This window comes from Podarcis liolepis (genome assembly GCF_965112155.1).
Source record: "Podarcis liolepis genome assembly, chromosome: 14".
NCBI classification, from domain to species: Eukaryota; Metazoa; Chordata; class Lepidosauria; order Squamata; family Lacertidae; genus Podarcis; species Podarcis liolepis.
In genome coordinates, this window is record NC_139569.1 from 46,843,277 (window position 1) to 46,867,950 (window position 24,674).

Consider the following 24,674-nt stretch of genomic DNA (forward strand, 5'->3'; position numbering starts at 1 on the left):
GCCACTGCCTTGAGGCCCCAATCAGTGGGGGGTAAGGGGGTCAGCATCTTCTCACTTTGCCTTAGGCAGCAAAGCGGGATGGACCACCCCTTTGCCTGCATAAAGTCCCAGGAAGAAACAGTCTCCCATATTTCCCCTTCAAGGATCTCAGCAATGGTGGCTGGTGCCCATTGGGGTTGGTGGGGCGGAAAGCCAGGTCAATAGTCAATGCAGCCAGAGTTCGATGGCATGTGGCGTTGTGGCCAACAGCAGGCAGAGTGAAATTGTTTTACTAGTGTCCCCCTCCTCTGCCCCCTGAGTTCTACAAGGGGCAAAACAGGAACTAAAGAGGAAGCTGACAGCCAGGACCACCTCCTGGATTACTTGTAAGTAAGAAGGCAGGCAGGTGGGGGTTGGCTGAGAGGAACCAACTGAGGTTGGTGGGGCAGTGCCCCATTTGCCCGATGGACCAGTCTCTACTGGATCTCATGTAACACACTTAGCAAAGTGTGCTGGGCCCGGGGGTAAACCCAAGCAACACAGTCCAGGTCCGGTCCCGAATCCAAGGATTCCGAGAGGAGACAATCCAATAGGGCCAAGGCAAATCACAAGGCAGACTAGGTCAGGCACAGGGTCTCAGGCAGGTAGCAGCAATGTTGCTCCTGCAACCAGGGGCAGGGCCCGATAACCTTTTATCTCTGTCGGGGTAACGGCCAGTCCTGATCCCCCCGTGACTCACCTCCCTGTCTCACCCGAAGGTGGGCACTCCTCCTGTGAGTACTCAGGTCTCTCCTTCTCTCAGACCTGAGTCTCTGCAGCTCCGGAAATGTCGGTGGGTTACTAGACCCAGAGGCCGCCTCAGCCTCACCTGACCCAACTGGTAGTGGAGCAGCTGTAAGTGATGGCCCAGCTGGAGGCAACGAGGCAATCCCCGCATCTGGAGCCAGGGCAGGCTCAGGCCCCTGACTCGGCCCAGCTGGTGCTTGTTGCAGGGGAACCTGTGCAGACTGGGGGTTCAGATGCTGGGCCCCCAGACTAGGTTCAGATGCTGCCTGAGGCAGAGGATCTGGTGCAGACTGAGACTCCTCTGGTTCCGAGTTCGAGCCCGAGTCCCAGGCCATCACACAAAGAAAGCTGCCCAAGCCCCACTGCCAGTCAAATTAAACAAGACTCAGCTACATGGACCATTGATGGAGTTGTGCTGAAGGGTAGGGTGGGAGATCTTGGGCCTTGGGCCAACCACAGCCCCCCAGGTCTCTCTTGGGGAAGAGCCATGGCTCAGAATATGCTATTGCATTTTTATTACATAAATGCAAACATAAAAGAAACGCAGAAATGTAACAATAGCCAAGGAGGTAATGTTAAATCTCATGAGACATATTCCACATTAAGAAGAATACATGAAGAATACATAAGTGATGTATGTGAGGTGGAGGAAAGGCGGAAAGTATCTCTGTAAAAATATCTATCACTATATCTGAAGTCAGAACGCAATTCCAGATTTCCATAGATACTGCTGAAATCTGGTGTTGCAAAGCGGCACCATTAATATCCACCAAGTTGCATAAAAAGCCTGTGGTCATTCTTGGCCTCGTATAACTCTCAAATTCTGTATCCTTTTCTTTCTTTCAGAAATGGTCAGGTTCCACACATCTGATACCATAACGAAAGTCCCAAAGTGTCTAAGGTTTTCCATCTTTGAGCAATTCAAACCCACGTGGCCGTTAGTGAAAGGATAAGAAGTTCCTTAGTTTTGCTGTCTTCATTAATGTTGTCAAATAAAGATAATAATGACAGCCATGGTGCACTTTGCAATGGTTGTTTCACAATTCCCAGATCAGTTGAACAATCAATGCCTCATCCCAGGAAACTGAATAGGTGTTGCTCTCCTAACAGTTCTCAGCTCCTTCAACAAACTGCAGCTCCCAGTATTATTTGAGGGAAGCCACGACTATTTAAAACAGTATGATACTACTTTAAGTGTATGGTGCAGCTGTAGCCTTTATCTCAAATAAGCCTCCTCAGAACCCTGCCCAAAGGAGAATATTCCACAATGTGTGTCTGTGCTTCATCAAACTCATTTCTCCAGATCTCCAAAGTGACAGAAGCCACCGCAGATCCACAGAACCACTTTGGCTCTCATGTGCTGAATCGGAAAACACAGAACAAGGGCTACATACCTGCACGAGGAACCCATACTCCAAGGTAGGAATGTTTTTGCAGTGGCCACCAACCTGTAAAGTGAGCAGACAAAGAAAGAGCCCGGCCACATTACTCTGCACCTGTTCATTCATCACCAATAGAACACATTAACTTTCTTCAAGCACGTATCTGCCGGCCACCAATTACATGTAAAGATATCTAGAAGGGTGTCTCTAAGCCCAATTCCTATTCCAGTTGGGACCTTGGCATATGAGAAGAGGCTGCAGTTTCTCTAGGTCAGGGATAGGGAACCTATGGCTCTTCAGGTATTGTTGAACTACAAATCCCAGGCTACTGGCTATTCTGGCTTGGGTGGATGGGAGTTGGGAGCCCAACATCTGGGCACTTGCAAACTTGCTAGGACCACTTGCTGATTCTTTCCACAGGATCATGAAGAAAGGAGCCTGTTACTGCAAGGGAGTTGAGGCTGAGAAACCTTGAAAGCAACAGCCAGGCTACAGAACTGAATCTCAAAGCCAAACTGCAACTTGTCTTGTAAAAGGTAAAGGGACCCCTGACCATTAGGTCCAGTCGTGCCTGACTCTGGGATTGCAGCGCTCATCTCGCTTTACTGGCTGAGGGAGCCGGCGTACAGCTTCCCGGTCATGTGGCCAGCATGACTAAGCCGCTTCTGGCGAACCAGAGCAGCGCACGGAAACGCCGTTTACCTCCCCGCCAGAGCGGTACCTATTTATCTACTTGCACTTTGACGTGCTCTCGAACTGCTAGGTTGGCAGGAGCAGGGACCGAGCAATGGGAGCTCACCCCATCGCAGGCATTCGAACTGCCGATCTTCTGATCGGCAAGTCCTAGGCTCTGTGGTTTAACCCACAGTAACTTGTCTTGAGGAGCACTCTAAACACAATGGATTCCAGCGATGCTGGCAAGCTCAGCTGGCGATGCAACCAAATGCCAAACCTCTGAGACGTTCGGGTGTTCCCTCTCCAGCTCAGAAATGCCTGTGGCTTTCCACATGTCGCACTCCAGTTCTCATCAGCCACAGACAGCACGGCCAAAGATCAGGGATGATGGGAGCTGCAGCCCAGCAACATCTTGAGGGTTGCCAGTTCTTAGTCCTTGGTCTAAAGCAGTGCTTCCCAACCTTGGGTCTCCAGCTGTTCTTGGACTACAACTCCCATCATCCCTAGCTAGAAGGACCAATGGTCAGGGATGGTGGGAGCTGTAGTCCAAAAACAGCTGGAGACTCAAGTTTGGGAAACACTGGTCTAAAGTAACCTAGCTGCACCAACATCCAGAGTATAAAATCTCATCTTCAAGAGGTGTCAGATCAACTTCATCCAATTTAGGATTCTGCTTTTTTATGGGTAAATTTGGTATTTTTTTCAAATCACATTTAGAGTGTTCTCTGTGTGAATGCTTCCTCCAACTATTAGGTATAGCTACCCAATTTGGCTTCTATTTGACTTTTTGTTTTTAAGATAGCACAACTTTAATCTCTGCATCTGTTTACATAAGGACTGGCTTAGCTTCTCTTTGTTCCTTTTCTGAGCCTAGCAAAGAAACATGTGCATGTCACCTATAGGTAGAGGCAGAACGGTTAGAAGGACCATGGCTCCGTGGTAGAGCTTAGGGCTGTGCACTGGATCTGGCCACAGCCCAGATCCCAAAATGAATCAGCCCAATTTGGGCTGATCTGGGCTTTAGCCAGATTGGGTTGAGATGTCCCCAGATCAGGTTGACGCACCTGGAGCGACCAAGGGCTGTCAAAAGGCAGAGTGGCTGGACAGCAGGAGAGGCAGGCAGTCTTTGCAGCACCTTCCCCACAGGGAATTCTCTGGCAAAGCAACACGCATCAAGACCAAATGCTGCAGTCATCAGCTGGTGAGCAGAAGATTCAGTCCGAAGGCTAAACCCTAATTCAACACTGAGGCAGGGCCCAGTTCAGGGTCAGCTCAGGTGAGCTCCAGCTTTGCCCAGGTTGTATTGGGGCTGATTCAAAGTGCTGGGTTGGGCCCTGAATCGGATTGGATTTTTGGGGGATGTGTGCACAGCCCTAGAAGAGCATCTGCTTTCCATGAAGAAGGTCTCGGATCCAACCCCCAATATCTCCAGGTAGGGCTGCGAGAGACCCTTGGTCTGAAACTCTGGAGAGCTGCTGCCAGTCAGTGTAGACAATACTGAGTTAATTGAACCAATAATCTGAATCAATGTTAAGGTAGCTTCCTATATTCCTGTGCTGGTTGTATTTGAAGAGATGGGGATACAGCCATTATGTGCTGCTACTTCCCAGGAGGCTGTGGTGCAACTTCAACCCGAAAAAAGCACCTCTTTTGAATGTCTGCTGCCTCCTCCCATATTCCATCCACATGGATGGCTTGGCAAACACCAACAGCCTTTTCTCTCTCTCCTCCAGGCCACCTACCACCACCAATACTGCCAGCATTTTTAACATCTAGCCTGATGAAGTTATGTGGAACTCAAAAGCCGGCACACTATGTTATGAGACTTTGCCATTGCCCTGATAATCAGAGCAGACAGTACTAGGCAAGGTGGACTGGCTTTCCATTCTTGCATAACAAGGCAGCAGCTGCTGCTCCAATGACATTCGCTGTCGCTTTTCCCAAGGCAGGCAACCTCCTGCATATCTGAGATGTAAGGACAAGAAAAAAAGAGGCACTGCCCACTTGTTTTGGAAGGATAAAGAGAAGGGAGGCTATTTTTGGCCTGGACTCTAGAACAAAGGGCCTCCTTTCCTTTGCTGCACTCAGTTGCCAACAGAGACCAAATGTCTCCAACGAGCAATAGATGAAAACCAATGCAAATATACCCTTGCAGGTTGCAGCCAAGCTATAAAATAAGCAGCATCACATGGGTGCAACAACTACCAGATCATTCTCTTTCAAACGGGAGGTGGCAGGTCATATTTGAATGTAACTCCCAGGGAAAAGCAAAAACAAAAAAACACCAAGCTCTCTGCACAAAGAAAACTAGAAAGTCAAGGAGAAAGGTTAAACCCCAAGATGCTCCTTGAGACGCTCATTTTCTACTTGCAGGGAGCTTTGTGGCTCAGGGGTTTTGGGTTGCATTGAATGTAGCGCCAAGTTAAAGTCATCGTCAGCACAACTGTTGCACTGGATTCTTTTGCAGCCCAACCTTTAAACTCTGCCATCCATTAGCACAAGGACTCTTGTTATAGCAGACAAAGAATGTTGGGTGCAGGCAATTTTTTTAATGTGGAAAAGAATCTACATATGTGATTCTCCCTGATTGGAGGTTTTTAAACAGAAGTTAGATGGCCACCTGCCAGAGAGTCTTTAGTTGTGATTCCAGCATTGCATGATCTCCTCGTCATTTATCTCGCCTCCAACTGCTAAGCACTAGGAGGAGGAAAACATTATCAAGAGCCCTCCAAGAGAAAACCCATAGCCAGCCCCAAGGGACAAGGCCAGAGAAGAAACCCACCAGAATGTTGAATGGGGCGACACCTGCCTGGGTGCTGGGAGGGTAGCCAAACACTTCCACCTTAGGGTTCTTCATGGTGCAGGAGATGGAGCGGTTCATGAGGCGATTGACGCGCAGCTCTGGGACGCTGAGTTTGCCCTTCAGCATGGAGTCCTGGATGACAGGGAAGCTGGGGGACCTGGAGACACAGAGAGATCGGCCCTCACCATCGGAGGAGCAGTGGCGACTGGCACCCATTGGGGCGGGTAGGATAGAAAGTGGGGAGCCCAACGGGAGGGGGCGCCAGAGCCAATGACAGGCTCAGCCAACTCATTCTGGGTGTACAAGGGCAGCCCTGACACAAAGGAGGAGGAAGCCGACAGACAATGCCACCCCCTTGGGTTGCTTGTGAGAAGACAAGTGGAGGCTGGCTGGGGGCAGATTGAGGCTGGTGGGGAAGACCCATTTGCCCTTTGCTGACAAGGAGGGGTCTCCCATCTGGACTTTGGAAAGGAGAGTTGCACAACTTTTCAAGACCTTCTCTGGGCTAATGTTTGGGCTGGGCTTTCCATGTATGTACACCCCAAACTGGAGAGCTTGCTTGCTCTCTTCATCCCTCAGAGAGAATCACAAAGTAAAGGAATTATGAGGAAGAAAAGAGAACTGCTCCACCAGGCTCGTCCTTCAATTGTCATCTGCAGCAGCCATTCCACCAGCCTGTGGGACAGGGAGAAAGATGGGGCTTGCAGGGTCTCTCCACTGCAAGAACAGACAACCTTTGGCTCATATCTTTAAAAAAGATCCATTCCTGCTGCTCACTACAAAAGCTCTGCCACTAAGAATTAGTGCCTGAGCTTGCTTTTTTCCTCCTCCTTCCTCATACCTTTCCCTTTTGTGTCATGTCTCTTAAGAGCCGTGAGCCTGGGGGAAGGGACTGTTTTCTCTCTGATATCTGTAAGCTGCTATGGGAGCCCTTTTCAGCTGAAGTGCAGCATAAAAATGATTACAAATAAATAAGTAACAAGGAAGACCCCAAGCCACTCTTGGGAGGAGACGGCGGAAAAGACATACTTGGGGATGGGTGAGAAGATGCTGAGACCGGCACGGAATTTCTTGATGGTACCACTGGCCTTGAACCAGCTGTGCCGCTTCTCCTGCTGGGTCTTGAGGAAGTCGTTGCTGAGGTGTTTCCATTGCTGGGATGTGAACATTCCCAGGATCCTATTGGGAAGAGAAACGGTGATTGACAGCATCAGTATCATGAACCCAGAAACTGGTAGTGACCACAACACCAAGTCAGCGGCTAAATAGGTCAGAGGCTGAAAAGCTGGATCAGGTCCCTAGCTAGTGATCAGAGGCCCAGTGAACTTGCTCCTACAATTTTGGGGCCTCTGGAGCCAGAGCTGGGACTCTTATGAGTGCCTTCTCCTGAACTGGAGAGGTGGACTGGAGACAGAGCCTCAAAAGGCCCCCTTAATCTCCAACCCTTGTTGGAGAACGTTGCTCACTGGGAGCTCTCCATGGTGCTGAAACAGCTGGCCTCATTCACAGCTTCCCATCAATGGGACAGGTAGAAACGAGTCCGAGAAAAGATATTGGAAGTGTTTTATCCCCATCACTGAACCCCAAAGCACACAATACAATACTGTACTGCTTTTAAAGTAAAGTGCAGATAGGGTTGAAGAGAGGTGTGTTTGTGTCTAGAACCCTCTGAATTACGTAAGACTTACTGTATGTATGTATGAATATACATACAGTATAACCTAGTGTAGAAGGGTAGAGAGTCACCCCCATTGTTCCAATCACTTTCCCTTCTTACCCCACCAACCACTGAAATGTGGCCTCTTGGACTAGACAACCCTTGCTCTAGAGCAACACCTTGTGCTTCATGACTCAGCTTAATAAGGCCTTACTCACTTCTTCAGCTGTAGGCCCAGTCCAAACCCTTCCTTATTGGATGGCTGGAAAACTTCAATGGACGGTTCTGAAGAACAAGAAGAGTTAAGAGTCAAGGGAAGAAAGTAACGTCTAGCCAGGGAAAGAGACTTCTGAAAGACTGGACCAGCTTCAGTGCTAGGCGCCATAGTAAGGCATCACAATAAATGAGCTACAGGGGTGGTGCATCACATTTCACCACTTGAGATGAAATGGGAAGTGCTGCCCAACCCTGCTGTCACCAAACTGCCACTGCTGAAGCACCCCTTACCTAGGTTGCGCAGCGGCAGGTTCCAATGAGATTTCCGCAAGATCTCATGTGATTTTGATAAGACCTCATGAGAGCTCACCAGAAATCAATGTCTTAAAAAAAAAAGTTTTTCAAATTTTGAAATTTACAAACAATTGCCAAACAACCAAAATAAAAAGAGAATTCCATAAATTCCCCTGGACTTCCCTCCTCCACTTTGTGGGTCCTTGTGTTAACATTTTTCCTCCTGCATCTTCTCCGTTAATCCAAATCTATTACATCTCCATTACAACCATAGTTCAACCTTAAACTACAAGTATCATTCCAATCCTACTAATACTTTAAATTGTTTACAATGAGTTTTAAGGTAAATTATATATTTTCCTTATAAAAATTTTGGTCTTCCTAGTTTCTGATTCTTCCGGTCATTTTTGCCATTTTGGCATAATCCATCAATTTAATCTGTCATTCTTCTCTGGTAAGGGACTATGTCTGCTTTCCATCTCTGGGCTGGTAACATCCAAGCAGCAGTGTTCGCATACGTAAATAGTCTTTTCTGATCCGTTGGTATTTCGGCACCCAGAATTCACTGTCAATGCTGCTTCACCCCATCTTATGGGTGGGCCAGCCCTGGTGAACTTTTTTTTTTTTAAGATAATCTTTATTGATTTTATGATTACATACTATACATATACACATTACTTTACATTTACATTTACTCCTAAGAGTTGACTTCCCTCCTTCCTTCTTCTGGCTTTTTTATGTCGTCTCTTAAGTTTTTCGCATTGTCTTTATCGATTTTGTATATTGTTGTTCTTCTTTCAACTTTATCCATACAGTGTCTATATGCAAATAAATCTTTCTGTATATACACGTCTTCTTGTTTGTCTATATTCATATACAGATACAATTAGTTACCTTGACTGTATTTTACATTTTAATTCATATTGTCATTAACATCCAATAAAGTTTCTTTTAATTTCCCATTACGAGGTTTATTTCCATTCTACTGATTTCACTATTTCACCTTACCCTATGTATAACAAATTTTTCCCATTCTTTTTGAAATGTTTCATCGCCCTGTTGTCAAATTTTCCCCGTTAACTTGGCTATTTCCCCATATTCCATGACCTTGTACTGCCACTCTTCTACTGTTGGCAATTGTTGTTGTTTCCACACCTGAGCCAGCAGTAACCTCGCCGCTGTTGTTGGGTATAGGAACAATTTCTGATCCTTCTTATCAATGGTGAACTTTATTAGTCTAGCATTACAAACTGTATCCTTCCATCTCCCTTCAGAAGCAAGTACTTCTCTGTTCAGTGCATAGTTAGCACTATGGAATTTGCTCCTGCAAGAGCTAATGACAGCCACTAACTTGGATGGCTTTAAAAGGAGATTAAACACTTTCATGGAGGATAAAGCTACCAGTGGCTACTGGCCACAATGGCTAGTACTGCTGGAGAAAGGATGTCTCTGAATACTAGTTGCCAGGAATCCCTGGTGGGGATGGTAGCATTGTGCTTGTGGGCGTCCCATGGGCCTCTGGTTGGCCATTGTGAAAACAGGACGTTGGACTAGGTGAACCTTTAGACTGACCCGGCAGGGCTATTCTTATGCTCTTCCTTGTTTAGAGGCAAATGTGATACTCACCGGGGCCATCCAGGTACTGGGAAAGAGAGAACCGCAGTCGGAGGACAATGGGCTCGGTCCGAAGGACCTTCCAGGCTGTTGCCACCTCTTCCTGCAATGAGAAGCAGAGCATCCTCATTAGTCAGGGCTGTGACTATGGAAGAGGGGAAGGACCAAGGGCTCAAAGTGGAAGTCAGAAAAATACAAGGAAGCAAAACACTGCGGTGGATCATGGCACTGGATCGGGAGACATTTTCCTCCCTTTCTCATATTCCTAATATTCAGGGCTCTCCAGTGAAGCTTTTTTGCTGGAGATTTGAAACAGACAGAACAAGGAAGTACCGTATTTTTTGCACCATAACACTCACTTTTCTCCTCCTAGAAAGTAAGGGGAAATGTCTGTGCGTGTTATGGAGCGAATGCCTGCGGGTGGCGGGGGGGGATCTGCTGCAGTCGTGAGCAGAGGATCCATGGTTCCCCTTCCTTCCCTCCTCCGTGGTTACAAAGCATGGATCCACATGGATCCTCAGGATTTTTGCATTGGGCTACTCCAAACTCACTGTCAGATCACATGTCTGTGGCCACAGCATGAACCACAAAAATCATATATCCACTATTTCGTTTAGAATATTTTTTTTCTTGTTTTCCTCCTCTAAAAACTACGTGCGTGTTATGGTCTGGTGCGTGTTATAGAGCGAAAAATACGGTAGTTCTTCACACAGTACACAGTTGACCTATGGAAGGCATCACCAAACTTGGCCCTTCAGATATTTTGGGAATACAACTATCATCCCTGACCATTAGTCCTGTTAGCTAGGGATAATGAGAGTTGTAGTCCAAAAACATCTGGAGGGCCGAGTTTGGGGGTGCCTGATCTATGGAATTCACTGTGACAGGCATGCACTGGCAGATGAAGGTGGAGGTGGGGGCGGTCTGCCCTGGGTGCCCTCCAGGTAGGTGAAATTGCAGCCGCCCACATCCCCGCCCCTGGGACGCTTGGCACTCACTGCACACACCCTGGGACACACACCACTCGACGCACACCCCTTGACATGCGCCACACACCCCACGGGCCGCACAACATGCCCCCTTGGACATGCACCACCACCCCCCGGGATGTGTGCCAGCCATGCCCCTGGATATACGCCACTCCCGGTGCCAGAGCAGGTAGCTTCACCACTGCAGGGGTGGCTGCAGTTTTAGATGACTTTAATTGGGAATTAGACAAGGGAATAAGGCTATCAATAGTTGCCAGTGTCATGCATTGCAGTGGTACCTTGGGTTAAGTACTTAATTCATTCTGGAGGTCTGTTCTTAACCTGAAACTGTTCTTAACCTGCACCACTTTAGCTAATGGGGCCTCCCACTGCTGCCGTGCCACCAGAGCATGATTTCTGTTCTCATCCTGAAGCAAAGTTCTTAACCTGAAGCACTATTTCTGGGTTAGCGGAGTCTGTAACCTGAAGCGTATATAACCCGAGGTACCACTGTATATGCCACTAGATGCCAAGGAGAAACTATAAGGATCATTGCTTTTAAGCCTTTCTTTGTGGGCTTCCCAGAGGTATGTGTTCTGATGTCTCTGCTCTGCCTCCATAGCTGCAAGCAGCCATGCTTCTGAATACTAGTTGCTGGAAACCCCGGGAGGAGAAACTGCTCTAGTGTTTGAACCCTGCTTGTTGGTTTGCCACAGGCACCTGGTTGGCCACTGTGAGAACACGATGCTGGACTGGATAGGCCACTGGCTTGATCCAGAAGGACTATTCTCTCTTCTCCACCCCACCCCCATAAAATTTATATGCTACATGATTGTAAAACTAAAACAGAAACAAAACCTCAATGTGATTTACAAAGAGGATAAAACAATAAAATTATCAGTGAACGCCACTCTTTAAAGCACTTTTTTAAAAAGAACAGAATCAGCAATAAACTAAAAACAGATTAAAACATGCATCAACAGTCTAGGTGCCAATGGATCGACTCCAAGTCTAAACGCTAGCTGTCCAACCCATTGCACCATAAAACGTGCAAAGGCCAAGTGTGAGAATTTCCTGTTGCTAATCCAGGAGGAATCAATCTTCCTGACAGTGTCAGAGTTGGGGGAATTTTTAAGGCTTCTGGTTCTGCAGATATCCGGAAAGTGGGGATTTCATTTAAGCATGTGACTGTGTCCCAAAACTTACATCTAGAAAGCCGATGTTTATATGCAGGTCAATATCCACGTCGTCAATGGTCCCATATTCGCTGAGGAGGAAAACAGGAGCATTAGGGAAAGACCAGTGTGAGAAAAAGCAGGAGGGAGAAGAGCAAAAGGCCGGGGCCACATGGAGCTAGCTGATGGCAAAGAAAGTAACACGGAGAAGCTGCCCCTCTGTTGATCTGCAGGGCTTTCTGCCCTTCTTAATCCAAACCTGGAGTTAAATTTGTGCCAGCTACTCTAGGTGTCAGGGACGCAGGTGGCGCTGTGGGTTAAACCACAGAGCCTAGGACTTGCTGATCAGAAGGTCGGTGGTTCGAATCCCCGCGACGGGATGAGCTCCCATTGCTCGGTCCCTGCTCCTGCCAACCTAGCAGTTCGAAAGCACGTCAAAGTGCAAGTAGATAAATAGGTACCGCTCCGGTGGGAAGGTAAACGGCGTTTCCGTGCTCTGCTCTGGTTCTCCAGAAGCGGCTTAGTCATGCTGGCCACATGACCCGGAAGCTGTACGCCGGCTCCCTTGGCCAATAAAGCGAGATGAGCACCACAACCCCAGAGTGGTACACGAATGGACCTAATGGTCAGGGGTTCCTTTACCTTTTTTACTCTAGGTGTCAATGCAAGCACTGTTGTTTTTTGCACTTACATTCCACCATGTGGCTCTGTGGGACCTTTGCCATGGCTCAGGCTGTTTTCCTGACTATTAAAAACCATCTCAGTGTTAAAATAAAAAAATTCCTTCCAGTAGCACCTTAAAGACCAACTAGGTTAGTTCTTGGTATGAGCTTTCGTGTGCATACACACTTCTTCAGATACACTGAAACAGAAGTTGCCAGGTCCTTCTATATAGTGAGAAGGTGGGGAGGGGTATTACTCAGAAGGGTGGTGGGAATGGGAAATTGGCAGATAGCTGAGATGAGCCTGTTGACGACATCTCAGTGTTACGCAGACTCCCAATCCCTGAACAGCAAGGATCTTGGGGATGCAGTGTTTGGTTCCCTTTGAATGAAGTCTACTGGAGTCAGGCAGCTATTGCGGTATTTGCATTTGTCTACAAAGATACAGGTTGAGCATAGATGGAGGTTTCAGCTTAAACTGGGTAGTCTAACACAAGATAAGGTACCTTCCTGTGTTCCTGTTGGTTAAACCAGTTTGGTAGATTCTTTACAATAAAGAATCATAGGGCCAGAAAGAACCTGGAAGGGACCTTCAGCCCAATGCCAAGTCCACAACTCCAGGACTGGAATTGAGTTTAAAAAAACCTCTTTGCTCATCAAGATCCATCCATGGACTCAGATCCTAAGGTCCATAGTTGTGCAGAAGGACCTTGCGCCTTTCATAGTTGCGCAGAGGAGGGAATTTCTGCAGGTGCCACGTGGCATGCAAGCCACACCTGCTGTGCTCCTGCTACACATCTGTCACCTGGCAGCAGCCATTACATCTGGTTGCAATACAGGAAGGGAGAGGGACAGGACTACTCCATCGGTGAGAGACCAACAACTTTTTGTGCCTCCTGTCCTTGATCTGCTTCACCCCAGAGTGTGCTTATGTCCTCTTCTATCTAATTTTCCTTTTGCATCATGTCTTTTTAGATTGTGTGCCTGAGGAAATGAACTGCCTTTTTAAGTTCCTTTTTAAGTGCCACTCTAGGAGTCTTTTTTGGCTGAGGACTGAGATAAAAATTCTTTAAAAGAAAAAACAAACCAACCCTGAACTATTAAGGGTTTTCTTTTGCATCTGCCCACTCAGCATCCTTGCTTCTAGGGATATTTCTTCCCACCATTACTGTCCAACCTAAAGCGCCAACCTGTATGCACAAGACCTACACAGTCCCTCTATTGACACTGGACTCCACTCTCAGTCGCTAGGAGTATGTGCATTGCCCTGCTTGGCTTCAATGCACCAGCTGAAAATCATCTCTAGTTTATCTCCCTGGGCACAGGTTTGCTGACGATGCTATTACTAACGAGTGCTTCTGCTTCAGAAAACTGGAGAAGAGGTAACTTACCCCAAGCCATGATCAGCTCACAAACACACACACACACGTGTCACAATCATGCCAAAAGATATCCCGCTAGCACGCCGCATACGTGGAGAGCATGCTTAAATTCTTCTAAGATGGATTTGTCATTCTCAAAACAAAATAAATCTCTTCTTCCTGTTATTGGTAGTAATGAACGTTAGATATTTTTTTCCATGGGGTTAAAAGGTACCTAAGTATATGGTTGCAAAAATGGGGGGGTGACAGAGGACAGAAATGGGTATTTTCAAGCTCTTCTTCATTTTCATTTGTGTGTGGATTTTTAATATAAACATGGGGACATAATGCATTATTGCTATCAAAAACAATTTCAGGGAACAATTATAAATATGCCAGTCAAACTTTTCTGGACAATGCCAGAATTTGATTTTTTTTTAAAAAAAATAGGTAAATTTCTTATTGATGGCAACTATATGGTGTCTGTAACATTTTTATCATACAGTAGATTCCATCCATTCGCTATACTTTTCTAACTTAAGTTGTCCTACATGCAAGTACATGTTTTTAATGTTGTCTGTCTTCTGTGCTGTTCCTGTAAGTTTGCTATTAAAATACATGAAATAAAACAAATACACACACACACACACACTGTAAAGGGGTCTTTGAAAGAACAGAGTAAAGCCCTCAAATAAGATTGCATTGCTCTTTCATTGTTAACTATAAGTCCATGGAGAAGGCAGCGCTTCTCTCCTATCAGAGTACTCAGAAATATTTCCATTGAACAGCAGTATGGTATCCTATCCTGTTAGGCAAAGGTTAGTTTTCTGTGCAGTTCAACAAAGGCAGTGGTTAGTTGCAGGCAGCGTGGCAGAAGAGGTTGCCATTTTGGTGAAGAAATGCCTATCTGCATATATGCTTCCCTCCCGCTTTCCTGCCACCCCTTGTGCCTGTCCTCAGAAACGCCTGAGTCTTGAGAACTATGTCCCATTCTAGAAGGCTCTGAATACTTGGTGGAAAGACAGGAACAGTGGACAGACAGCACTGGATACAGCCCTAAGAATGCATTTCCCTACCCTAAGGAATTGAGAACTGATGATCTCCAAGGGGCTCAGGTCACCCTCTCCAGCTTCTAGTAATATTTCCGGTGTCTTATTTTTATTGCATCCACTCAAAGATTTGAACACAGGTGTCAGGCAGCAGAGGAACCAACCCCCACGGCAGGTTGCCAGGAACGGATAAGACAAGGGAAAGTCCTTACCATCTGCTTTTTGTTCAATATCCACAGAGAGAGGTTTGGGAATAAATAAATAAAAAATATTTATACCCTGCCCTCACCAGCCAAGACCGGACTTAAGGAGGCTAACACCCGATATAAATACAATTGATTGAAATACAACTTAAAAACAAGATTAAAATGCAGCATTAAAACATCATTAAAATACAGCCTCATTTCAGTGAAAACTCAAATCAAAAACTTTTTTGAGGATGAAAAGTCTTCACCAAGGCTAACTATCCAGACTGGTCCTACATGGGCCAGAAAAAAGCCAAGGAAGTCCCCAAATAGGAGTTCCAATACAGAAAGAGAAAGGAAAAAGGAAAGAGGGGGAGGGAATCAAGTTGATTCCAAGCCAAAGGCCAGGTGGAACAACTCTGTCTTACAGGCCCTGCAGAAAGAAATCAGATCCTGCAGGGCCCTGGTCTCATGAGACACCATCTTGGATGATGGTGTTGTCCCGAGTGAATCTCCACCCCCACCCCCGTCTCTTCCACTTCCTCATTTGTCAACAGCACCACCCCTTCTACAGTTGCCGCTTAGGGCTATCTGTCTCCAAGCCCTTTGCTCTCCTACTTTTAAGGCTCGCTGGGTTCTGGGAGATGGAGGATCTGGAATACTTTCTAGTGATAACGTGTCAGCCAGCTGCTCCGACTCTGCCGCCTCCTCCTCTCCCATTATTTCCCAACTTTCTCCTCATCTTCCTCTGAACTGTGACCTCCCACAAACCCCTGTTGTAATTCTGAACTGTCTTCTTCTCCTCTGAAAGGGTCAGGCTGGGGAGGTGGTCTCCACCATTCCTCCTCTGCCTAGTCCCTGACACCAGGTCCCTGATGAGAACCTCATAGCAAGACAGGTCTGGCTTTGGGGTCCTGAGTTAGTGCCAACCTGGACCACAGAACTCACCGGACAGACACAGAATTCTCACTGTACAGTTCCTTCACGGCCTCGATGTCAGCATCCAACTGCGGGTGACGGTACAGGTCCGCCGCACAGGTCCCCTGCAGAAATACACACCGAACCAGTACAGGGGGTACATATTCAGAGACAGCGAATATACATGAAACATGAAATCCTCTGAGAAACCAAGCCTGATGAGGAATGGTCGAGGGAGTTGGGGTAGGTTTAGCCTGGAGAAGAGAAGACCTTGAGAGGTAATACGCTCGCCATCTCCAAATATCTGAAGGGCTGCCACATGGAAGATGTAAGAGCTTTCTGCTTCTCCAGGAGCCAAACCAATGGATTAGAATTGCAATAAATGAGTTTCGGACTAAAAGTTAGTGCCTCGGAAGGTGGAAGACCCTTGGAAGTTTTTATGCAGAGGTTGAATGGCCATGGGTCAGGGGTTGCAGGGAGTTGGACTAGATGGCGCTCTGGAAACCCTCCCAACACGACAGTTCTATGATTCTATGAGCAAAATTGAGCGTCTCGGTCAGATATCATATGTGGCTGCCTGTAGGATTGTGGGCTTTGGCAAGTGCCCAGCAGTGTGGACCCATGAGAGGAGGCCTCTACATCCTTGTTGCTTACTCTGAAGCTCCACAGGAAATTGTACAGAATCCTGCAGCCGTTCACTGCTGCCCACATTTCCCCTCCACGAGCCCCGGGAACCTCACCTGTACTCCATACAAGAACTCCTCCGACTCATTTTCTCCATCAGAATCATCATCAGTCCAGTACTGACCTTTGATGTCCTAAAGTCAAGAAAAGTGCCAGATGAGGAAGAGTGAGGACTCTGCAAGTATAATGTTTTCACAATGGCACATTTTGAATCACAACATCTGATGCTTTACCCATTATTCAAGGATTCTTTCAAGCTTTCTTTTTCAATAATAATAATAATAATAATAATAATAATACTAAGTTTCCGTTCCTCGTACATGAAGATGAAGCCATGTTAAATGATCCTGAGGAGGTGTCTTTATGAATGGAGTGGCATTTATTTCCTCCTGTTTGCTTTCAACTCTGTGTTCCTCTCCTCTCTCATGTTGCTTCTGTTGAACTTTACACTGTAAGCTCCTTAAGGCAGGGACCTGCCTCCTTCTGATTATTGTTCAAAGTGCCGGCAGCACGTTAATGGCATATAAGATATGATCATCATTCCTCCTATTTCCAGCGTTCGGGTGGTGAGTGGCAATTCTTACGTCGCCAAAACAGCACTGCCCGCCCCCAAGAGGGAGGCAGCAGCAGGTTAGATGGAACCCAAAGGTTGCGGAAATGCAAAACACCTTTAGGGGAGGAAAACTCTAAGGGCGGATCTCAAAAATATCCCAGGATGCTCAAGGGCTGTGAAATGTTGACTGACTGCTGTGGTGGCAAATGGAAAGCCAAGAATTCACACAGGTGTTATAATAATTTTAAGGTCATATATATATATATATATATATATATATATATATATATATATATATATTAGATGTTCATAAATGTACCAAGCAAACACATACAAATATGTAAACCACATGTCTGAAACCCACAGAAAAGTCCTGAAACCATTTTTCTCTCCCAAAATGACCTCAAATATTTCTCTGCAAGGTTGAAGGAAATGGGAAATCTCCCCATTGTCTCTTTGCTCACAAATTCTGTCTCAAGGACACATTTAAGATATGAATAGGGTGTGAGCCTGTGACCTGGATTCAGGAGTTGAGTAGTTATCATAACAAAAGAGTGGCCAGGATGCCCAGGTAATCCAATCAAGTAACCTAGCAGACAGGAGGAAAAAACAACGCACTCAGATTTCTGTTGTAGTCCGCCCCTTCTGTGATGTATGTATGATGTATCTGGGGGTGGTCTTGGACTCCAGGGTGAACAATTTAAAATGTCTATATAAGGGCTTGCACACCTTTGTCCTGGGTCCCTCCCCCCCCTCCTGTGGGGGGGGGGGAAGCACCCTGTTGCAACAGCTTTAACAAAGATCAGGCTGACTAGCTGCTTTGCTTCTCAATATTCTCCAGTTGGTCTCTGTTATTTTCTCCTACCGATAGAGAACCTACAAAAGGACTCTATATGGGCTCTTGTGTTCCCCATAAGGGAAAAGGAGCAGTTTTTTTTCTTATAACACAGACACACAGGCACCTCCCTCAGCTTTCATTTAGCCATTTCATGCAGGATTTAACTCGAACAACTCATTTTAATGCTACCAATTCTCCCAACCCAAACAACACCCCACAATGCACTCCCTACAATTCATCATCACATGCAGATGAACACAGCAATGTGGGAGGAAATCACACACACACCCCAGTGATCCTTAGCACAACCACCCCCTGGCATCCAATGAAAAAAGAAATACATACGTAATACATAAATAGATACACACAGGTCACACCCACCCCTACATTTAAAGCAGTCTTCTACCACTTTTACAAATACAGTGGTGCCCCGCAAGACGAATGCCTCGCAAGATGGAAAACTCGCTAGACAAAAAAGTTTTCCGTTTTGGAGGTGCTTCGCAAAACGAATTTCCTATGGGCTTGCTTCGCAAGACGACAATGTCTTGCGAGTTCCTGCGGGGTTTTTTTTCCTCCCCCCCCCTTTCTCTAAGCCGCTAAGCCGCTTATCAGCTGATCCGATCAGCAGATAAGCCGCTAAAAGCCGCTAAAAGCCGCTAATCCGCTAATCCGTCAATGGGCTTGCTTCGCAAGACGAAAAAACCGCTAGATGAAGAGAATCACAGAACGGATTCTTTTCGTCTTGCGAGGCACCACTGTATAAAAAAGTATTATCAAAATGTACAAAATGCTGTTGGAGTGGGGAACTAAAGAGGAATTTGTGAAATCGAGCATGATTAAGTGGGCACAAGATGTGGGTCACAATATGGATTATGAATTACGTGGAAAGTTGTGGAAAATAAATATGAATTTTACGGCATGTTATGCGATAAAAGAAAACAGGATGAAACTGGCCCACAGATGATATTCGACACCCACCAGATTGGCAACTATGTCTAAAAAAGAAAAAGGTGTATGTTGGAAGTTGAATGAAACTGAGGGATCTTTTATTCACACGTGGTGGTCCTGTAAAATAATGAAGGAATATTGGGAAATGATATATGATGGATTTAAAAAGATACTTTAAAAAAACTTTCCCCGAAACACCTGAGATTTTCCTCTTGGGGATGGTAGCAATGGAGGTCCCCAAAAAACAAAAGTTTATTACTATACGATACTGTCGCAGCTAGAACCTTATGGGCACAAAGGTGGAGAACAAGTCTAGTACCCACTCAGGAAGAATGGCAGTGTAAAATGTTTGAATACGCTGAACTGGCTGGTCTGACGAACAGGATAAGATAAAACAAAGATAAGGAATACAGTGGAACCTCGGTTTTCAAATGTAATCCGTTCCGGAAGTCCATTTGACTTCTGAAACGTTTGAAAACTGAGGATCAAAGGGCTGTCAGCAAGTTCAATGGGGGAAATTGAGAAACATGGGGGAAATTGCAAGGCTCAATCGAAAATGGAAGCGTTCACTTCCGGGTTTTCGGCATTCAGCTTCCATAACGTTCGGCAGCCGAGACGTTCCAAAACCGAGGTTCCACTATATAAGGAAGAATGGATAATGCTTATTGAATATTTTAAGAACTGGTATAGACAAATACATAGGTTAACACAGTGCTTTTTTCTGGGGGGACGCGGGGTATGCAATACCCCTAAACGTTTTGTGAATCTAAGTTTGGCCTCATTGAGGGCCAGTATTTCAATATGAGTAGGAAAATGAGAGAAACCCTAAACATTTTTTAGGGGGGAAAGGACTGGGTTAGCAGGTCTTGAGTAAATCCAGCAAAGCCGAAATAGATAGAGTATTTAATAGATTACAAATTGGATGATTAAAAAGATGTGGAATACATGGAGTAGTAGAAAAGCAAAGGAACCAGGAAAAGGGTGGAAGGGAAGTCATATAGAATTATTATTATTATTATTATTATTATTATTATTATTATTATTATTATTTTATTTATTTATTTATATCCCACCCTCCCCAGCCGAAGCCGGGCTCAGAGCGGCTAACAACAATAAAAGTAACACAGCATTCTAAAATCAATTCAAAAAATCATAATAAAATACATGCTGTATTTGGTACAAAGTTGTAAATGGGACAGGGGGAGGGGGGTTAAATATGCTCTCTGTTCCTGTTTTTGAAAATGCAAATATATATATATATATATATATATATATATATATATATATATGCAGTCTTCTATCACTTTAACAGTTACAGCTTCCCCCCAAGAATCCTGGAAACTGTAGTTTGTTAGTGGTGCTAAGAGTTGTTAGGAGACCTCTCAGAGAGCTACAATTCCCAGCATCCTTAACAAACTACAGCTCCCAGAATTCTTTGGGGAAAGCCATGACTGCTGAAGTGGTATAAGAATTCTTTGACTGCATGGTGTGGATTGGCCATACAAACACCTAGGACAGAGGGATGGGGTTACACTGCCGCATTCATTGCAAGTCCCACCCATTCACTCCATTTCCAATGTTCAGGCATGACTGCAGTTGCTTATGCACTCAGAAAGTCAGCACTACATGACAAGAGAGGACCCTAAGGCTTGCAGATGAATGTAGACACACAACCAGACATACAAACATGCGCTTAAGGGGTTTTTAAAACTCATTAAGAGGTTTGCAAATGGTTTGAAATAAAAAGAAAAGAAACAACTAAGCATTAAAATAAGGCGGTGGCTGTCTAGATTAATAAAGCTAAAGCAAAACCATGATGTGATCCCTTTTTGGAGAAAAAGGTGGGATACAATGAATAAAATATTGCACTTGGTCCACCTATTCTGCATTTCATTTTTCCGCTTAATAACTGACCTTTGTTTCCAAGGATGTACACACACTACACAATTACAAAGCACATTTCTTTCCCCAAAGAATCCTAGGAACCACAGTTTACAACCCCCAGAACCCTGAACAAACTTCAGTTCCCAGGATCCTCTGGGGGAAGCCATGTGCTTTCAATGTACGGCATGTATGGAGCCCGCTGTCAAACCTCCAACCCATCTCTTATTTTTGCATTTTAACCGGGCAACCTTCACTCCTCGCTCTTCTCCTCCAACACACGCAGAACATCCCTTCCCAGGCGAAGTCAGCATTGCCATCCGTGGTCCAGCAGTCGCTCGACCCCCTCACACCACCGCAAACCCGTCCTGCGAGCCTCACCCTGCTTACCATTTGCTCTGTGGTTCACAGGCACTCCTTCCACAGGGCTAGGCCTCTCCTCTCCATGCCACCAGCCAGCCTGGGAGCTGCGAGACAGACATCCAGGCGGTGTTACGGCCTCCAGCAGAGAGAGTCAGCCTGGGGAGTATGTTCTTCCGTCGCCCTGGCAACCAAGTCACTGTCCTCGAGAAAGGCTGAGAGCGATGGGGCTGACGTCAGTGCCGTGGAGAGGCCTCCTCATTGGCCGTCGGAGAACTGAAAAGGGGAAATCCAAGACAGTTTGGCTGTTTACATTGAAACCTATAGTAAATACAGAGTACGAGGCAGGGGGGGACCTATGAGGCCTTGTACTTCCAGAATGTAGCCTTGTACTTCCATGGCTGCCCACCTGCCTACAGCCCAAACAGCTCCTGCTGCAATAAAAATCAGCATGCACATGCACTCGCGCGTGCACACACACACACACACACACACACACACACCTTGATCTCAAGTGCACAACCATTTTTGCAGCATTAACAATGAGGCTTTGATGCCTAGCCCATTTCAGGTGTGTGGAATTGTGCTCTGCGCTGTCCTCTGCCGGTTATCCTCAACATTTTCAGAAGCAAGATGGAAATGTCTAAGGAGTGTGCCATCAAAGGCTTTCTCATATGTGAAGGCCAGCCCTGCCATTAGGCAGAGAGAGACGGCTGCCTCAGGCAGCCGGTCTTGTGTGTCACGGAAGGGCAGTCAATTGTTAGTTACCCTAGTGACTTGTGTGTTGGGGCAGCACCGCTCTCCTGATAGCAGCCTTGCTGCAGCTTGCCTGGGCAGGCGGAGGTCAGGGCTGCCCAGGCACAGCCAGGGCTCTCACTGGTGCACCCCCACAGCCCTGATCTCGATGCTGCCCTGCCCTGTCCCCACACAGGTCAGCCACAGAGGGTGGGACCCTCCACATGCTCTTGGACCACAACTTGCATCAGCCCCTGCCAACATGGCCCATCATCAGGGATCCAGCAAACAACAGCGATAAGTGAGGAGCAGGAGCCAGGATAACTGCAGAGCAGCTAAAACTTTTGCGTCAGTCTTCCCACTTTACTTTGCTACTGCTCCCCTATGAAGGGAGGTGCCCGACCATCCCTGGAAGACGCTGGACCCACCCACCACTGATTCACAACAGCTGGCCTCCAGACTTCTAGGTGGGGTGGCTAGATTAAAGGGGGTGAAATGTTTGTTTGATGTGAATGATTTTGTACATATATATAAAGGTAAAGGGACCCCTGACCATTAGGTCCAGTCGTGGCCGACTCTGGGGTTGTGGCTCTCCTCTCGCTTTATTTGCCGAGCGAGCTGGTGTACAGCTTCCTGGTCATGTGGCCAACATGACTAAGCCGCTTCTGGTGAACCAGAGCAGCGCACGGAAACGCCGTTTACCTTCCCACTGGAGTGGTACCTATTTATCTACTTGCACTTTGACGTGCTTTCGAACTGCTAGGTTGGCAGGAGCAGGGACCAAGCAATGGGAGCTCACCCCGTCATGGGGATTCGAACCACCGACCTCCTGATCGGCAAGTCCTAGGCTCTGTGGTTTAACCCACAGCGCCACCCGCGTCCCATATATATATATATATATATATATATATATATATATATATATATTTCATTTTAATACATCACACACACAAAAGAAATCTAGAAGTAAACAAATATCCATCACCTCCTAGCAACTAAAAAGGAGAAGAAGTAGAAAACAACAACAATAATACATTAAATAGTTCTCACAATACATTTAACATAAAAATGACTTTTTTCTATATAACTGATGTGAATGATTTTGGAGGAGGGAGGGGGGGTTGAAGTTTGTTTGCTAATGAGTGGTCCGAGTATTGCTTTGCTTATTATTTGACTATTGTTAATGTCATTTGCTATTATTTATATGGCTGGTATGCTACTTTTGTTTTCCATGAATGTTATGTTGTGTTATATGAAATGTTAATGTATTATATGATTCCCTCCTTTCCCTTCCAGGATTTTATGCCCTGCATATTTTTCTTTGCTGTAAGTCGCATGGAGACCTTCAGGCGACAAGCAACTAATAAGTTTAATAAATATTAATAAAACAGGAAGACTCTGGTGAGTACCACGTTGGCTGTCCCTGAGCTACCTGCAGCGCCAGAACCAAAAGTGGGCAAAACAATGGATGTCTCTTACGGCAGAGACATAGAACTGTTCAGGGTCCCGAGGGTCATCTAATTCAACCCCCTGCAATACAGGAATCTCAACCTAGAGTCCCCCATCCAATCTGAAACCAAACCGAACCATGCGCAGCTTGGAAATGTGGTAGCAGTTTCAGTATTGCCCACCACACAAAGTCGGAGGTTTCTAGTCCCCCCACCCCCAATATCTCCATCTTCCATCCCAGTAAGCAGGATCACTGGCAGAAGCAGAGAGGGGGGCAGGGGGCCAGTGGCATGTGTGGAGAGTGCTGAGGACCAAACAGAGAGACACAGAGATCTGCATTTGGCCCTTGGGTCTGAGGTACCTTGGGTTACTGATGCTTCAGGTTACAGACTCTGCTAACCTAGAAATAGTACCTTGGGTTAAGAACTTTGCTTCAGGATGAGAACAGAAATTGCGTGGCAGCGGCACGGTGGCAGCAGGAGGCCCCATTAGCTAAAGTGGTGCTTCTGGTTAAGAACAGTTTCAGGTTAAGAACGGACCTCCAGAATGAATTAAGCTCTTAACCTGAGGTACCACTGTACAGTGGTACCTTGGGCTACAGACGCTTCAGGTTACATACGCTTCAGGTTACAGACTCCGCTAACCCAGAAATATTACCTCGGGTTAAGAACTTTGCTTCAGGATGAGAACAGAAATTGTGCTCCGGTGGCGCAGCGGCAGTGGGAGGCCCCATTAACTAAAGTGGTGCTTCAGGTTAAGAACAGTGTCAGGTTAAGAACGGACCTCCGGAATGAATTAAGTACTTAACCTGAGGTACCACTGTATGTTTCTTTGGGGTTTGGCATGAAATCACCAAGACAATCCTTCTTCTCACTGCTCAGCCCCTGGATGATGCTTTATTTATTGCACTCAGCATCTAGCGTGACAACATCTTTAAAATGTTGTCCCATGGGTGCACAATCCTGATGTTCTATCATCTGGACTCATTTTATTTATTTGTTTACTTGCTTAGTTGCCTGCAGAAACTTATCAGCCACACAAGTGCTCATGAGTCTGAAACAAGCTGAACATGGCTGAGGAAGGGAGCACTGGTGGAGGAAGAGGCGTGCGGGGGGAGCGCACTGCCCCCGACAGCACGATCCTGGCAGGGTGCCATTGTGGCTGGCCCCTGCCCTCGCTGGGTGCCACGCCCCCAGGACGTGTGTCACACCCCTACGGGCAGCACGCCACGCACCCAGGATGCGTGCCAGCCCTAACCCCCCCCCCGCTCTCCACCCCCCAGTGCCAGAGCACGAAGCCCCACCACTGGGATGGAGGAGGAATTCAGTTCAGTTCACAGTAAAGGCAAACTTCATTAATTTGCACCTCCTGAAACAAGGTACAACTGAAAAGCACTTGTCCTTTAATATTTGCACAACAGCAACAGCATCTCTCATTCCTCTTTTCCATGTCCGAGTTCAGATGTTCAGCCAAGCAATGTGTTAAAAAATGCATAATACTAG

The 24,674-nt window shown here is 46.3% G+C and overlaps 1 protein-coding gene across 5 annotated transcripts in view; it reads right to left on the reverse strand.

Annotated features, from left to right (window-relative positions):
• Positions 1–24,674, reverse strand: part of PARP6 (poly(ADP-ribose) polymerase family member 6) — a 52,576-nt gene that overhangs the window by 19,981 nt on the left and 7,921 nt on the right. For 3 of the 5 annotated variants that reach the window (XR_014519219.1, XM_083475784.1, XM_083475783.1), the window contains exons 2-10: positions 21,019–21,264; positions 16,465–16,542; positions 15,755–15,849; positions 11,581–11,641; positions 9,419–9,509; positions 7,501–7,567; positions 6,655–6,804; positions 5,605–5,782; positions 2,160–2,213 (exon numbers count right to left, since the gene is read on the reverse strand). Coding sequence is in view for 4 of the 5 variants with exons in the window: in XM_083475784.1 (XP_083331910.1) it covers positions 2,160–2,213; positions 5,605–5,782; positions 6,655–6,804; positions 7,501–7,567; positions 9,419–9,509; positions 11,581–11,641; positions 15,755–15,849; positions 16,465–16,542; positions 21,019–21,021 (777 nt within the window). In the remaining variant the exon portion in view is untranslated. The remainder of the gene's footprint in view (positions 1–2,159; positions 2,214–5,604; positions 5,783–6,654; positions 6,805–7,500; positions 7,568–9,418; positions 9,510–11,580; positions 11,642–15,754; positions 15,850–16,464; positions 16,543–21,018; positions 21,265–24,674) is intronic. The other 2 variants (XM_083475786.1, XM_083475785.1) reach the window with 1 other exon arrangement.